At 44.0% G+C, this 15,761-nt stretch overlaps 1 protein-coding gene across 3 annotated transcripts in view; it reads left to right on the forward strand.

The window, feature by feature from the left end:
- The first annotated feature begins 32 nt into the window (after nucleotides 1-32).
- The window catches only part of slx9 (SLX9 ribosome biogenesis factor), a 27,950-nt gene continuing 12,221 nt past the window's right edge, over nucleotides 33-15,761 (forward strand). For 2 of the 3 annotated variants that reach the window (XM_080834892.1, XM_080834894.1), the window contains exons 1-2: nucleotides 33-568; nucleotides 752-863. In XM_080834892.1, coding sequence (XP_080691018.1) covers nucleotides 377-568; nucleotides 752-863 — 304 coding nt within the window. In that variant the 5' untranslated portion in view covers nucleotides 33-376. The remainder of the gene's footprint in view (nucleotides 569-751; nucleotides 864-15,761) is intronic. The other variant, XM_080834893.1, reaches the window with a different exon arrangement.

Below are 15,761 nucleotides of genomic sequence, written 5' to 3' on the forward strand. Positions count from 1 at the left end.
CTTAACTGGTTGATTATTTTGGAGCTGGACTGCTAAAGCTGCATGTGGAAAGTAGGAAGTGGATCTATCGTTTCTTCTGGTTGGTTTCTATGTATTTCTACATATACTTATATATTTATATATATTACATTAACCAGTAAATATCTGTAACCACCCGTTAGGTGGGGTAAAAGTAGTTGTGAATCAAATCGAAAGTAGGAACTGAAATGTCCGAGTCGATTTCAACCGTCCAACAGATCAAGTTACACCCGAAGGACAGTGTGACAATCAACAACCACGTTGAAGACATGCTGGAGCGGATACAATCGACACTGTAACATTTAACGGTTATTTTAGTATCGTCATTAAATTCAAGTCAAGTACCTGTTCAAACAAAATGGTTGGAAAAATAAAGCGAATCCGACAGAAGCTGCATCAGGATGCTGTTAAAATTGACCGTTCACAGAGTGGTCTAGAGAAACCTTTACCTGCTGAAGTAAAGGGACTCGCATTGCCTGGGATAATTAAGGCATTTGATTTAAACCAGAGAACAAACAAGAGCGACAACACTAAAGAAGGGACATTAAAGGTAGGTTGTGCTATGATGTCTGCAAATGGTCACCTTCTGGTACACTGCATTTTAACTGGGCCAAACAATAAATCCTGGTCTACTGAGGTTGTTGCTTTTCTGAGCGAAGTCGAACCACATAGCGCTGCCAAATCACATGTACCTACGATTGATGTTGATGGGTCGGTCTCTCACTTTCTGCAGAGTTCATTTCCAGCCGGCATATTTGCTGGAACAAAAATCACACCTGAGACGCTCGTGCAGACTCTAAAGTATGATGAGCCGTCTGTGTCCACGACACCGGCTATTCAACCAGGTGCGTATCTGAAGCTACTTCCTCTGTAATCTCCCTCACGCACTCACGCACACACACACTGTTCCACAGAAACAGAAGTGCCTCTGCCCAACTTTGTTAAGAAATTCGCGGTACGGTTGTGGTGTGATTCATCAGAGTTAAAAGCTTGAATGCTTTAACACTGAATAAGGACTCACACTTACTCCGACACTTGGTAAAAGTAGCTGTCCACTAGATGGCAGTGTTAACTAAGACAATGTGCCTCCCCATGTTTGGTGTTGACGCTGACCCGCTGATTCTTGGCTTGCACTTTTGTGAATACGAAACCCATTCAGTGCTAGAGTTTAAAAGACTCTCTGCGGAATAGCCCTACTTTTACACTCCTTGCATAATTTCACTGTGTGTGTTCAGCACATTCTATAGCATAAAGTGCATCGTCCTTCTTGCACAGGAGCCCCGTTTAGCCAACTGCAGTGAGAGTCTTAAACAGGTCTGATCTATTATTAGCCACAGCATCATAAATAGCCCATGCTTAAAGTCAGGGTCCAGCAGCATCAGTATTCACAGCATCACTTGTGGCTCTGTGTGTGTGTGTGTGTGTGTGTTTAACTCGTCAGTAGGCTGCTCGTCCTCTTATGGTCCTTATCAGGTGTGCCGTCATAGTGCATTCTCACTTTCTCCTGAATCTTCTCCTCGTGAACGTGTGGGAATACCGTTCTCACTCGCGATCTCACTCGCTGGCTCTCGGAGTTGCTTAATGCTTCTGACTAGCTTTCTCCTGAAGCTACAGAGCCTGACTAAAATAACACTCGTCTGCTGCACGTCCATCCACCCTCCGCGGTGGCCGGTAGTATCCTGCCCCCCCCCCCCCCCCCACACACACTCACGCACACTCTCACACACACTCTCGCACACACTCACGCACACGCACATGCACACGCCCATGCACATGCCCATGCATCCTCCTTAGTGGCCTGTAGTATCCTGTAATAGTTAGCTCACACAAGCTGCGCATGTGCAGAAATACACATGCACGCACTTACACACACAAATGTTTGACTTCTTTATTTCAGTCCTTAATTCAAGATAAATATGCATAGGGACACAGATTTAGCAGATGCATGAATTGCTCAGACATGATTCTAACATCAGTAACTCAGTCAGCAGTAATTATACAGCACCCCAGGACATCCTATGGGTAAACACACACACACACACACACACACACACACACACACATAAACTTGTGTCCATTCACGTTCTTTGGCGGCCTGCTGCATCTCTCTCTCTCCTCCCATGGTGCTGGAGTGAGTGTAGCTAACTTCTGTCTCAACATTGTGATTCTTCACGCTGCCTGTAGTGTTTTCATTGTGTTTGGTATTGTCCTGCTCCGAGGGGGTCAGTACTCGTGAGCGTGTGGGAGGACCACTAGTGCTCTGGCTCGCTCGCTTACTGGCCCTCTGGAGTTGCTTAATGCTTCTGACTGGCTTCCTCCCGCAGCCACAGAGCCTGACTGAAATAGCTCTCGTCTGCTGCAGCCCATCTCTGACTGACTCTCCCACTCAGCCTTTTTGCGCACTCTCACTTTCTCTCTCTTTTTTTCTCTCTCTCTCTCTTTTGCTCCCTCCCTCTCTCTCTTGCTCTCTCTCTCTTGCTAGCTAGCTTGCTGTCTTTTTGGCTTACTCACTTTCAATCGCACAGACACACACACAGACACACACACACACAGTTATGTGCATCCACGCTCCTAAGCGGCCTGCAGCATGCTTCCACTGTTGACCTGTGCTCCTGTTCCCAAGAGCTTTGACAGTGTCTGTGTGTGTGTGTGTGTGTGTCTGTGTCTGTGTGTGCGCACTCTCTGTTCTCCTCCCTCCGTGTCATCTGTCCATTTCCCTTTCCCATTGAAGCGCTTCCTTTCATACCTGTGATGGAGTGACCTGCATCTTCGGCACAAGACTGACAGCGTGCTGCTGCTGCTTCTGGCTGAGCGAGGAGAAGTGAGAGCCAGACTAACTTGGCTCTTTGTTATTTGAGTGAAACTGAAATGAGGAGGCCTTGAGAATAATTTCTGCCTCGTTGCCGTAGTGATGGATTGCTTTTCTCTCCCATCTTCTCTCTCTCTCTCTCTTCCCTGCTGGAGATCGAGCCCTCGTTACACTCGACAACAACACATCGCTCTTTCACCCTGCTTGTGTTTTCATGAGACCGTGTTTAAATTTGATTTATTTATTTATTTTTTTTACTTTTTTTAACCTTCTGCAAGACTGCCAAAAAGTAGGGTCTCTTAATATTTCAGCAGTTAAGATGCTGAAATGAGTTTGGAAATGCCTTCTGTTCAGATGCTACAGATGCAATGCATTTGTCTTTTTAAAATTAAACTTATGATCTTCTTTCAGAACAGACATTTCAGCGTCTCATATTCTATCAAGCATTTCATATCATAATTATAATAATAATAATGCATTCTACTGCCTGCTATCGTGACCTGGTATTGCAGACTGTTATGTGATGGATCTGGCCGTAGTGCGGCCCTGACCTCATTTCCTGTGTCAGCTGTTATATGGGTTGATAATCGAATCACTCAGCCTGAGAGACAGATGACCCACTGTTGATCTCGGCTACCCTACGGGCCTGCTGATATCATGGCGGTGCTTTTTAAATAGTTGTATCATATTTCATCTGGTGGTGTATAGTAATCTTTTTTTTTAGCCCAGAATAGACCCAAAGTGTGACTTTTCCTGGTTGTCTTTAGTTGAACTTCTTGCCTTTCTTTGGGAGGAGGAGCTCATGAGAGGCAACTCCATTTGTGAAATGTTTTCAGCCTTCTGTAAAATCAAACAAAACAAAAACAAACATAATTTTGCTAGCTTGTGTAGTTGTTTTTAGGGCACAGCTCTATGCTCTGGTCATCCAATCAATGTGCAAGGCTGGTCAGAGGAAAGAGTCATAGCTGAAGTACAAGTCAAGAAAGCCGGTCTCTTAGTGGGATTACACCGACAAAATCAAATCATTACTGGCTTTTCTACTCTCTATCGATGGAATAGGCATAGAAAAACAAAATATGTTAATGCAGCAGTCATGTTTTTATGCCATCAGAGTTTATTTTTTTTAGTACATGATATTACTACAGAGTAAAGGGGTAGTAACAAAGAGACACTACAATGTTAACTGTGACCGCAGTGTCTGAGGAGTCTGTGAGTCTATGTCGGTGGAGTATTGTCACTGCAGTATCTAAGGAGTGTGTGTCAGTGGAGGATTTTTCTACAGCAACTTCAATCTCATGGAGAAATGCCTTTGTTTTTAATTCTAGCCTAATACATTTCCTTCTTAGGGTTTTCTTGTGACAGTAGCCTTGTAAAACTGTACCCACACTATTGAGTATAGTGGAGTAGAATGTGATGTAGGTCCAAACAACGAATACACATTAATGCCATATATTTATGTTCTATACCTCTTTTGTTTCTTTAGTAAGATGTTTTTCTACATTCGCTGTAGACCTTGGCTGGATTGTTGGTGGTGTTTGCACCAGTTTCTCCTAACATTTCTTTTGAGATATTCTCCATTTATTAAATGCATTCAGCAGAATTCACGTTTGTGGACTAGCCTATGGCAAATGCGCTGTGTAGTGTATTCTCCTGTAGTCTTCCTTCGGTCCCCCTCAGTGAGGAGTCACTGCAGTTAGGAGGCCTGGATAACTGGGCAGATCAATCAGAGCCTCTGGGTTTGCATTGACGTCTAGGCCTCTCTGGTCTTTAATTAGGGGTATCTTTGTCACAGAGTGACCCTGGAAAACCTCCTGCTTAACCTTCCAGTCAGTCAGCTCCCAAGACACCCTGCCACTCCTTGTATCGTGTGCGATTGAGAGCCCTGCTCGGTTGGGTGGATAGAGAAGATGGTGGTGGTGGTGGTTGGAGTGGTGGATGGATGTCGGGGGGGATGGGGGATAGACAGGATGAAAGGAAAAGAAAGCGGACAAGGGTGATGAAATTCTCAGGCGGCTCGTAATTGACGCTATTGGTTTCACCTGCGCTGAGAACCCGATGCTCTCTGAGGGACTTGGATGGGATGCGTTTTTGTTTTCCTCTTACTTTCACCCATCCCCCAACCCACCCCCACCGCTTCCCCCTTTCCTCACCGCAAACAGAAGAGAGGCCTCAGTCAGGAGTCCTTTGGTCAGCAGTAAGGGGTGTGGTTTCGGCAGTCGAGATGCGAGATACGGCCCATACTCACCAGCTGCAGCGCATCGACACACAACATGTTTGCACTGAGGGTGGCTCGCTGGAAACCTCAGCAGGAGTTAGGGCTCTGACTTCTGTCAGGAAGCGCATCAGTGCTACCGCTGTCTACGGCAGGCCTTAAGGGTCATTCTAGGGCACCTTGGGCTGGACATGACTAAATTAAGTGCTCATAGATTTTGAGTAATGGCTTTTTGCTTGACACTTCTCAGGCTCTTTAGTATGTAGTATCCTGTAATTGCATTGCTACGCAAGGCCAGTGTGGGGAGCAGCTTGATGATGATGATGATGATGCTGTTGTTGTGATTGGTTTTATTATCAGGTCAGGGGTGAGGTCAGAGTTGAGATCAGGGGTGAGGTCAGAGGTGAGGTCCGAGATGAGGTCAGCACTGTTTTCTAAATAGAGGAAGAGGGCTGACCTGCACAGACTGTGTGTGTGTGTGTGTGTGTGTGTGTGTCTCTTTCATAACCTCAGCCTGTCGGCTTAGCACTCATTATCCAGGTGGCAGTGCAATTCCACTCCACGCCTCTGGCTCCCTCAGACTTTACTTTCAGTCTGGCCGTGAGATTTTCTGCTTTCCGTAAATGTTGTTCATTCATTGCTTCATTTCTAATCCTCATTAATTAAGTTCGACTTGTGATCAACTTTAAAAAAAATTGTTAATGTTTAACAAGTTATACCGATAATTATTGTGGTTGAGGTTTAAATGGAATAGAATATGTGAGGGATAATGTATAATCCGCTGGTCTGTATCGAAAAATAAATCCCAATGGGAGGAAGAGGACCCTTACGCACAATTGAGGGGTCTTGTATCGTCCTGAAGGGATTTCTTTTTCGATAATGATTAGGCTACTGATTATGATTATCCCACTCATGATAGGGTTACTTCCCAAAACGATAAGACATTCTTTTTTTTCTGTTTTTATTTTGTTGCCATTTTGTGTAAGGTTTTACTTGCTGCCTTAAAAAATGTGAAATAGAAGCACATAACCCTGTGCCAATGGCCATTGATCAATACATTTGGGCATACATTATCACGCTATACGGTTACTTGTCAAAACGATAGAAGACATTCCTCCAAAATACTTATTTTTAATGATTTAGTTTTTGTGTCTACCGCTTACAAAAAAATAGTTATTCACTAAAATTGAAAATTTAATTTTCAAGTGTTGCGTAGAAACCCATTACTCGCTGACTTCAAGTTACAACGATTTTCGGGCTACTTGCAAAATTATATGAAAGATGGGAATTGGAAGCACAAAACCCTTTGGCAATGGCAGGGGTCATTAATATTTTCTGCCGCAATCAATATAAAGAAATATCAGACCTTCGAACATTGGTGTGGCCCATTCAAGTGAGTGGAACATTCTGAAGAGCCATACAATAATCTAAAATTAAAATTCAAAAATAGAATTTGGTAGAGTAGTAAAAGAATAAGTCTGAGAAGATAGGTATGCAACCGTGTATTTTTGATATTGCATTAAACTTCTTTCTAGTTACCCTAGACCTGTGTGGCATGACGCGAAATGGACGTGATTTTAAACGTAGCCTCAGCTATGCAGCCTTTTATTAGTCAACTGCAGTGCTCTGCCAATACCTTTCTCTGTCTAGTGGCCGTACCCATTTGATAGTCTTATTCCGATTAATTGTTTTTAAATTAAGAGTCGCAATTAGTGGCATAAAGTATGACATGCAGAGAGAGTATGTTGAACATTTCAAGCTGGAAACAAGGCCAGTGGGCAGTCTGTTGCAGAAGACCAATTAAAAAGGGGCTATTAATAAGCTCAGACCAGTGCATCTGGCTGGACCTAATTAAATGGATGGGACTTGTGCTGTCACAGTGAATGAAAATGGCTGGAAAGAGCTTGGGGATGTGGGAAGGGGGTGGGTGGGTATACCGACCTGGACGGAGAACTCCAGAGGGACACCTGACCCATGGGGTGCAGCTGTGGAGACCTTGCCCGTGCACAGTGGCAGTCGGGGGGAAACTATGGATTGCCCTGTGAACTCTGTGTCAGTCTGGGACAATTAAAGAAGCAGTCGATAGGCGTTCTGTTAGTGAACTGAATGGTTTCTGATGGGGCCACATGTGAGCGGGTAAACAGAGGTAGGGTCTGTGTGCATCTGCTGTGTCTGAGACACTCAGAGCAGTGCAATACAGTGACATTCATCACCTTTTGATCTTTATTTTATGCAGTGAATGCTTGCATTGTCTAGAACAGTACCCTACATTTTGGCAAATATTTCCCCATAGGATTAGGAACTCCTTCCATATGGATTTTTCAGGAAAATAAATAGAAATGGATTATGTTGTTAAATGTATCTGGGATCCTTTCCCTAGTATTGATCATGGGTGCTCAGCTTCAATTGTTATGTAAGCAGTATCATCAGTTTGAAAGCTGCATAAAGTGTGTGTGTGTGTGTGTGTGTGTGTGTGTGTGTGAGAGAGAGAGTGTGAGTGAGAGAGTGTGAGTGAGTGAGTGTGAGAGAGTATGTGTGTGAGGGGAGGGGTTCTCTAATCAGAATGAAGCCCTTTCTTTGCGTATTTAATCCAGGGGACAGCCCAGCCGAGGGCCATGTGTCTTAATTAAGAAAGCCAGTCCTGCGCTCCTTTCCTGTCTCCTCACTAAGATTAGGCGCTCTCCTCCAGTGAGCGCTAACTAGACGGCAGGCCTCGCGCTCAGCTTTAGTCTGTTCTTGAGAGAAACTCTCTGTAAATATGCAGAGGAAGTGTTTGCAAATGCTCAATTTATCACCTGCGGTTTGTTTGGTATGGGCCTCTTACAGATTAGATTGTGTCACCTTAAATTCGGTGTTAGAGCTTATCTTTTGCCATGTAGCCTATTATATTTGTTTTAAACTAAATTCAATGCTAACAGTGTTTTATGCTAACCTTATTACAACCTTTGTTTTATGCTAACCTTATTACAACCTTTGTTTTATGCTAACTTTTTAATGATAACTTTGTTTTATGCCAACTTTTTGGTCATATCTTTTGCTCAGGGATTAAATCAGAGATTAAATGACCCTCTTCTTTCAGAGATGTGCGCTCATCGCTTGCTATTTGTGGCACTTCAATGATATTTAGTTTCACTATCCTGTCATCTGAAGCAGCAGCAGTAGAAGGAGTGTGGTTTGGTGGTGGGGGAGGCTGGGAGGCGGGCGGGCAGGTTTTGTTTAGTTTGTTCATGTGGTCGTATCGTATTGTATCTCGTCAGCTCAGATCGAATGAGACGGGGTCAGGGGTGCCGTTTTAATACAGACCCCGGGGCCTCGTCGATGGGCCATCGAGCTGCTGTCGCCACGCACAGCCACTGACCAGGCCACAGTTCACAGGCCATGTCCACCACGCTGGCCTCATTGAAGTGTTACTGTCCATTCGCTGGCAGTGTGTGACCACGCCTCTAAATCAAGCCCCCCCGACACACACACACACACACACACACACACACACACACACACACACACTGAGTTTAGGGAAGGTGTTCAAGTAACACAAGTTCCGTTCAGTCAATCAGTCAAGGGGCCCTATCTTGCCGATCAGAAACGCAAGTAGGACGGCGCCAAGCGCAAGTAGCTGTGTGGGCGGCTCTATGGCGCAGTTGCTATTTTAACGGCGGAAAAAACACACTTGCGTCCAGCGCAAGTGTCAAAAGGGTTGGTCCAAAGGAGGTTACTCAGCCATAGGTGTGGTTTGGGCGTAATATGCAATAAACCAATCGGAGCGTCATTTCACATTCCCTTTAAGAGCGAGAAGCGCATAGTCCATAGCGGCTTGTTATTTTGATGGCGGAATTACCTGGTGGAAGGCCGGAGAAGTTCACAGCCGAGGAGACCGACGTGAGATTTACACCAATTTTTTGGCAAGCCATATATAATTACAAGGAAAATAAAGTATTTACCACTTGAGGAAATCATTGTGAAATCCATGTCCAAGATATTTTAAAAATAAGCATACATGTAGCCTACACATTGACCCAAATGATTCAGGTTAATTGAAGCTGCGTGACATTTTATTTATTGTATGGCTTTGTAAAAAGCCGGGAGATAGATATATATGGGGATGCGAGAAACCCTCCAAAAGTAAGCAAAGTCAAGCAAGCATGTCAAGATATTGCCGTGATTGTTTCTGCAACGGGGCACCCGAAAACGTTGCCGAAAACGCTATAATGACGTCCGGAGACGTGGGACATCCAAGCTGGAAGGTAACACACGTTCTCGTGCCTTCACGGGAGGTGGATCTGCCTCGACCCAGGATCTGACGGCAGCAGAGGACATCGCCACGTCTACCCTCACGCCTGAGAGCGTGCAGGGATTTGGGGGCATGGAAATCGGCACCCAAGCCAGTGCACCAGCTGACCAAACCCAAGGTACATAAATAAAGTCCACATACACAGAGATGAGTTTACAAGATTTATAATAATACTGGCATTAAATAAATGCAACAAAGCCATACAATAAATCAAATGTCACGCAGCTTCAATTAACCTGAATCATTTGGGTCAATTGTGTACGCTAGATGTATGCCTAGTTTTTAAATGTCTTGGATACGGATATCACAATGATTTCCTCATGTGGTAAATACTTTATTTTCCTTGTAATTATATATGGCTTGCCAAACAATTGGTGTAAATCTCTCGTGAAGTCGACAGAAGTAAAGTGTAGCCTACAGGTCCTATACTGTGCGGGCAAGCACATGCGCCCTTAAAATAGCGTTCTGAATACGCGTTACAGACTTTAGACATTGCGCCTCACATTAGACCAGCTTTTTTTTGGTCAATGGCGCACGGCGCACGGCGTTGTTTTGAAACTGCAAAATACCACTTGCGCCAGAGAAACGCCTTCTCTGTTCCGCCCCCGCCCATGTCGACGCAAGTTCATTTCGAAGCGCGCCTCTGGAGGGAAAATCGCGCTGTGCGCCGGGTGCAAGATAGGAATGATACATGCGTCGGTGACAATGTCAATTGCGCTGGGTGCAAGATAGGGCCCAAGGACTCAGAAAAGGTACAGTGTGTAGTTTTTAGTGGTGAATACTCTTCCCTGTACAAGCATGTGCCTACAATGGCAGTCAAATGGCATTAAAAAACGCAAAATTCCTATCTCGAACCGGTGTTTTAGTCTGGCTTTTCTGGGCTACACTATAAACATGGCAGCACAACATGGCAAAGGACTCATTCTAAGCTAACAAAAACACAGCAATTTGTAGTTGGCGATAATTGTACCCTAATGAAAACATAACTATGAATAGGCCTACTATATTTAATTTCTACTAATGGATGCCAGTAACAACTACATACTGTACCTTTACTTGTCATGTTAAGGTCAGCGTATCTTAATAATAATGTAGTGTAGTGTTGAGATGAGTATTAAGGAGTTTCATCTCGTCTTATATAATATATGTATATAAATATGATTATATATATATATAAGCAGCGTATGAAGCACCGTATGATTAGCCTGATCTGTTGTGGTTTTTCTGACACACTGAGTAGCTTTGCCAGTGAATATTAACTAGCCCTGCCTTGCAGCCTCATTTATTAAAGGCCCACAGATGGATTCTTTCACCTCTGGCGACCTTGAAAGGGGCCCAGGTGTGTGATTAGGAGGCAGGGAGTGAAGTGGTAGTCAAGCCCTGAGCTCCAAGCCTTTTTTTTCTGGGACAGATGGGTAGACTGAATTTCCACCGAGAGTGGAGAGAGAGGGGGAAACACGTGGCCTATTTTTAGCCTCGCCTCGGCGCATACGAGGCGAGCAGCATCTCTATGGGGAAGGGTGCAGGACTCCCGACCACTGTAGGACGGAGAAGGCGTCTGAGTCCACAGTCACAGCTTATTACTGCCATCTCATGCCTGATTCTCCTTTTATGATCAGGCAGAGAGACAGAGACCTTTGTTAAAGGGTGAAGTGTATAAAATCCTAGATTGGTGGTAAGTGCGTACGCATAGTGCTAGTAATGATTTTGTTTCTGGGACAACCATTCTGACTTAATATTCCTGACAGTAGGCAAGTCACATTCTTGTGTATCCTTCTGATACAATTTGTATCAGTTATGTGGAAACTACAGAAGACAATAAGATCATAGGGAACCATTGTAACATAATATACCACACTGTAAGTGTGGGTTAGATTCTTGTGTATGCTCGCTGTGTCGTTGTTTTAATCCATTAACCCCATTTGTGAACAGTAAAACCCCATGATTCACGCTCCACGCTCCTCAGTGTGTTGGTGCTGCTATGCGTGTTACGGCTAACACCGAGCGTGAAGAGGTTCCCGGGCGGACGGAGACGCTAACTGGATTTGATGGTTACAGAGTAGGCTGCATCGGCATCCTTAAATCACATTATTAGAGCCATCAGTCACAGCTCTCTTCCTCCTCATCTATGCATATTTATTCAGATTTCTTCACACGCGCCCCAGAAGGATGGGGGGAGAGAGGGAACGGCATGAGAGATTGCACTCAATGTCTACATGACGTTTCTTTAATGCAGGGCCCATAGTAAAATATCTCCCATGACACCTTGAGGCGATGTGATATTGAGTCGGTCTCGTGCTCCTGTTATCACTTTTTTTCTCTCTCTCTCTATCTCTTTCTCTTTCTTTCCCCCACCTCTCTCTCTCTCTCCGGAAGACTAAAAGCACAGGAGAAGCCAGAATATGATCCCCTTCCCCCTTGTTCTCCGGGGACTAAAGGAAACAGACACTCTTTCCCTCCTTGGCAAAAAAAAAAAGAAAGAGAAATAAACACAAGCATAAGCGTTTAAGATTCTTGAAGAAAAAAAAAAGACCCAAAGGCTTTTAAAAAGAACTGCCCTGTTGGTTTTCACTTAATGTGTTGTTTGTTTTTATGTGGACTTGATGGGAGACCAGCATTGCTAATGGTTTTCTAAACCCTAAACCCCACTCCTAAATAAAAGATGCCCACTGCATTTGGAATGCCCTCTCCTCAGCCCCTTGGGAACATGAAGCTGGATAAATAACTGTGATGAAGGTAACGAAACCTGTGTCAAAACAGCGGGCCCTTCACTGGAGTACTCCTCTCTCGTTTGTGTGTGTGTGTGTGTGGGTGTGTGTGTGTGTGGGTGTGTGTGTGTGCGTGTGTGTGTGTGTGCGTGTGCGTGCGGCCGTGCGCGTGTTGGTGTTATATGAGTTTAAGGGCCGTTGGGCTTGGGAGAGAGCGAGCAGAGGGGATGATGGAGGGGACACAGGCCGGTCTGTCCAGGATGCACCCACAACAGATGGCCAGGGACCCAGAACGCAGTCGCCAGGGAACACTGAGAATGAGCCGAAATGACTGAACGGGAATGACTCCGTCTGTCTCTCAGGTGGAAAGGGAGATTTCACACTCATTTACTGAACCAGTATTGAAACTTTTACATTAATGCGCCCTTTAAAACACATGAAGCATGAGCGTTCAGTACAGGCATCCTGCAAGACCCAAATGAGAGAGATGGGGGGAGAGAGAAAGAAGGGAATAAAAGGGTGTTGTTCTGTGTCACAGATAGAAAGAGAGGGACCAAAGTGGAATAGAGAGAGACGCAGAGAGAGAGAGTGAAAGAGAGGGAGAGGGTCTTCAAAAGAGAAACGTTAGGCCCATTCTCAAACAGATAATTTTTGTTCATCTTTTGTGGTTTCTCACTCATCATCCCTCTCCGTAGCTGAATAAGTCTTTTATAAGTATTTTATTTTTGCCTCTATTACTCTTCTGTTGTCATGTCTGTTTATTCCTCCACTGACACACTTATCAGGTTTTCCCTGGTTCTGAAAACAGTATAATCAGCATGGCGTAGAGATATTCCACCCTGTGTTTATTCCTCCTCTTTGTGTGTGTGTGTGTATGTGTGTTATCTTCTGTGTCAAACCATCCCGAGATAAACACACATCCCCTTGTCACCCGCCCCCACTTCCTCATGCAGCGCCGAGAAATTGCTCTCTTTCACACACACTTGCATCTCATCCTTTGTGCCCTATTTTGGATACACACCCTGGCCGTCAGCCCCAAAGAGGGAATTGCCCCAGACAACCCTTCAATCTCCACTATTAACATGGTCTTCTCCCTGTCATGAATGTTTTTTTGTTTTTTTTAAACATGGCTGATTCTTTATATATTTTTTCCACAGATTTTGTGATAAATCAAGGGAGATTTCTAGACTATTTTCAAATGCAATGATGAATCCTCTACCTTGTTGAATTTCTTGTAAGTAAATATTCCTGCTTGCCTTTTCTTTTTATTCAGTTTTTTCCCTTCACGGGTCTGCAGCAGAAACACTATAAAGTGCAGAGAGTCCTTCTGGCCTCCTGTCAGGGTTGCCAGGGAATGAATAGTTTATGGATAATTTTACCTCAGATGGATTTAGAACAGTCTCTCTTCTTTTTTTTTTTCTTCTTCTAAAGTGATCGTCAGAAAAGTTTGGCTTTAATTTCCCTGAATTTGCTTTGTGTGAGCTGAAACACCCTGCATTAGTCTGCGTTAGTCTGCGTTTCTCTGCGTTAGTGGGGAGGCTGGAGGAGTATCCCCCATCACGATAGATTTGATACCCTGCGCTAGGAGGCGTTGACTGTCTGCGGCGTGCAGCGGCAACGGGTTGTTTCAAAGCAATCCCCGCTACTCCACGTGTCTCTCGTTGCCGTGTCAACGGGCCGCGTCAACTGCGGGCGCTTTGGGAAACAGAGGCAGTAAATCAGGCAGCCCTGCCGCATGAGTCAGAACCACGGGTATTACAAGATCTCCAAGTGTAGAGGAAGGGCGTCGGGTGGAAACTAACATTTAGATGAGGCACTGGAGAGTGAAATAAGAACCGTGCGCTAGAAAGGGATGGAGGGATAATGGTGAACTAGTGCTACTGTCCCGATCTTTAATTTTATTTTATATCTCTTGTTTTTTTATTTAGTTTTTGCCTCTGTCTCAATTAAACAGTGACTGTTTAGTCAAGGACACTTCCTTAACCTGTCCAGAGAGGTGGTTGGTGAGAGAAAATTAATATGAAGAGAGGGTTGAGACAAGAAGGAAAAGGTGGAGGAAAGACAGAGAGCACTGGGGTTTTTAAGTAATTAGAAATTGTTATTTGAGATAATTGAGAATTCCATCAGTTATCTTTCATCTTTCATTTCATTGGTAAAACAATGAGGGTGTCCTCCAGCACTTTATGCCAAAGCGTAAACCTCTCTGTGGACCCTTATGGTTTAGAAAGGGGGGTGAAGAGAGATAAGGAGAGAGGAAAGCTGGAGTAGGACCTCTCTCAGGATGGGGCTGCAGGAAACAAGAGAAAGAAAAGGGTGGGCAAGAGGGAGATGCAAAACAAACAGGCACCCGGTACGCATTGCAGATATAGTGAGGATGATGACAGTGGTGGCGGCGATGATGAGAACAAGATTTATTTTTATTGGCCAAGTATATTTACACATTTAACCTGCTGTGATTGGTGCATAGGACATAATATATATAACATATTAACAAAATGATGATGATGATAATAATACGAACACATTTGAACTGAATTGTATACCTATACAGCCACGGTAAAATATGCCAGCACAAGACAATGCCTTTTCTCAATGTCACTATATAAATCAATACAATTTCATTTAAATGACTTGACATACATTGCATATGTACAGTATATTAAATTAGCCTACCTGATAACACGTTATTTAAGTTGGTAGTAAACCGTAGACATACTATGAGCTTATCCTGGAAGTACAGTTTACACATTACTGCCTGCATCCCTAGAGCTCCTCTAACTATAATTCCTAATACACTCTGTATCGTTTAACAAATAATTAACCACTTCATTAAGTGAATTTAGTACTAATTAAACAAGTGTATTGAACTCATCATTGACCTTTATTAACTATTTATTACAAAGTACCTATGCACACTTTATAGAAAGCTGTCAGAGGTGGAGAGGGACATTCATGTTCTATAAAAAAGTGAGGTTTAAATTTTAAAGTATATTAAGGAAACCCTTCACATCTGAATCTGATAAGATGTCGATCTTATGAACCGTATGTATTTCCAACTTCATGGGTGAAATCCACCTGGATCCACCGAGTCCAGATTGGTTGTTGCCTGCGTTTGGCGACTCAGAGAGAGAGAAGGTGATGGGCCTGTCACTTTTAATTTGAAATGTAATAATTTGTTCAAACGTGTGTTTGTTCGATCTTGTTCCAACTTTACTTTTGGAAGGAGTGGAAGCCCTAAGAGATGACCAGGAAGTTGCTTTGAAGGATTTCACCTTCTCTGTGTGGAAATGTCTTGGCCCTGTTTCATACCTTGACAGTGTTTCCTGAGGACACAATCCAGGAATTCAGTTCTGACACCTCAGTGGTGTTTTTCTTCCCACTGACACTCCTAAAGGTGTGGGTGAGATTCATCCAAGTGTCTGAACGCTTGGACTGAGCCATCTGAAAACTGTAGAGGCATCAGAACTAGAAGAAAGGGCAACACACACACACACACACACACACACACACACACACTAGGCAATTTATCTGTACAAATCGGCAGATTGTTTTTTTTTTTTTTACTATTAAAAGAAGACAGAAAGAACAAATGAAAACGTAGAACATGGCCTGTGTCGGGGAAAGCCTTTACATCCCACCCACCCCCCCCCCATCTAAGCGTTCCTGCTGCCTCCTGTGCAGCACAGTTTAAACTGTGAAGCCCATCGTTCCTCCCGAGAACAG

This window comes from Sprattus sprattus (assembly GCF_963457725.1).
Source record: "Sprattus sprattus genome assembly, chromosome: 3".
Taxonomy (NCBI): Eukaryota; Metazoa; Chordata; class Actinopteri; order Clupeiformes; family Clupeidae; genus Sprattus; species Sprattus sprattus.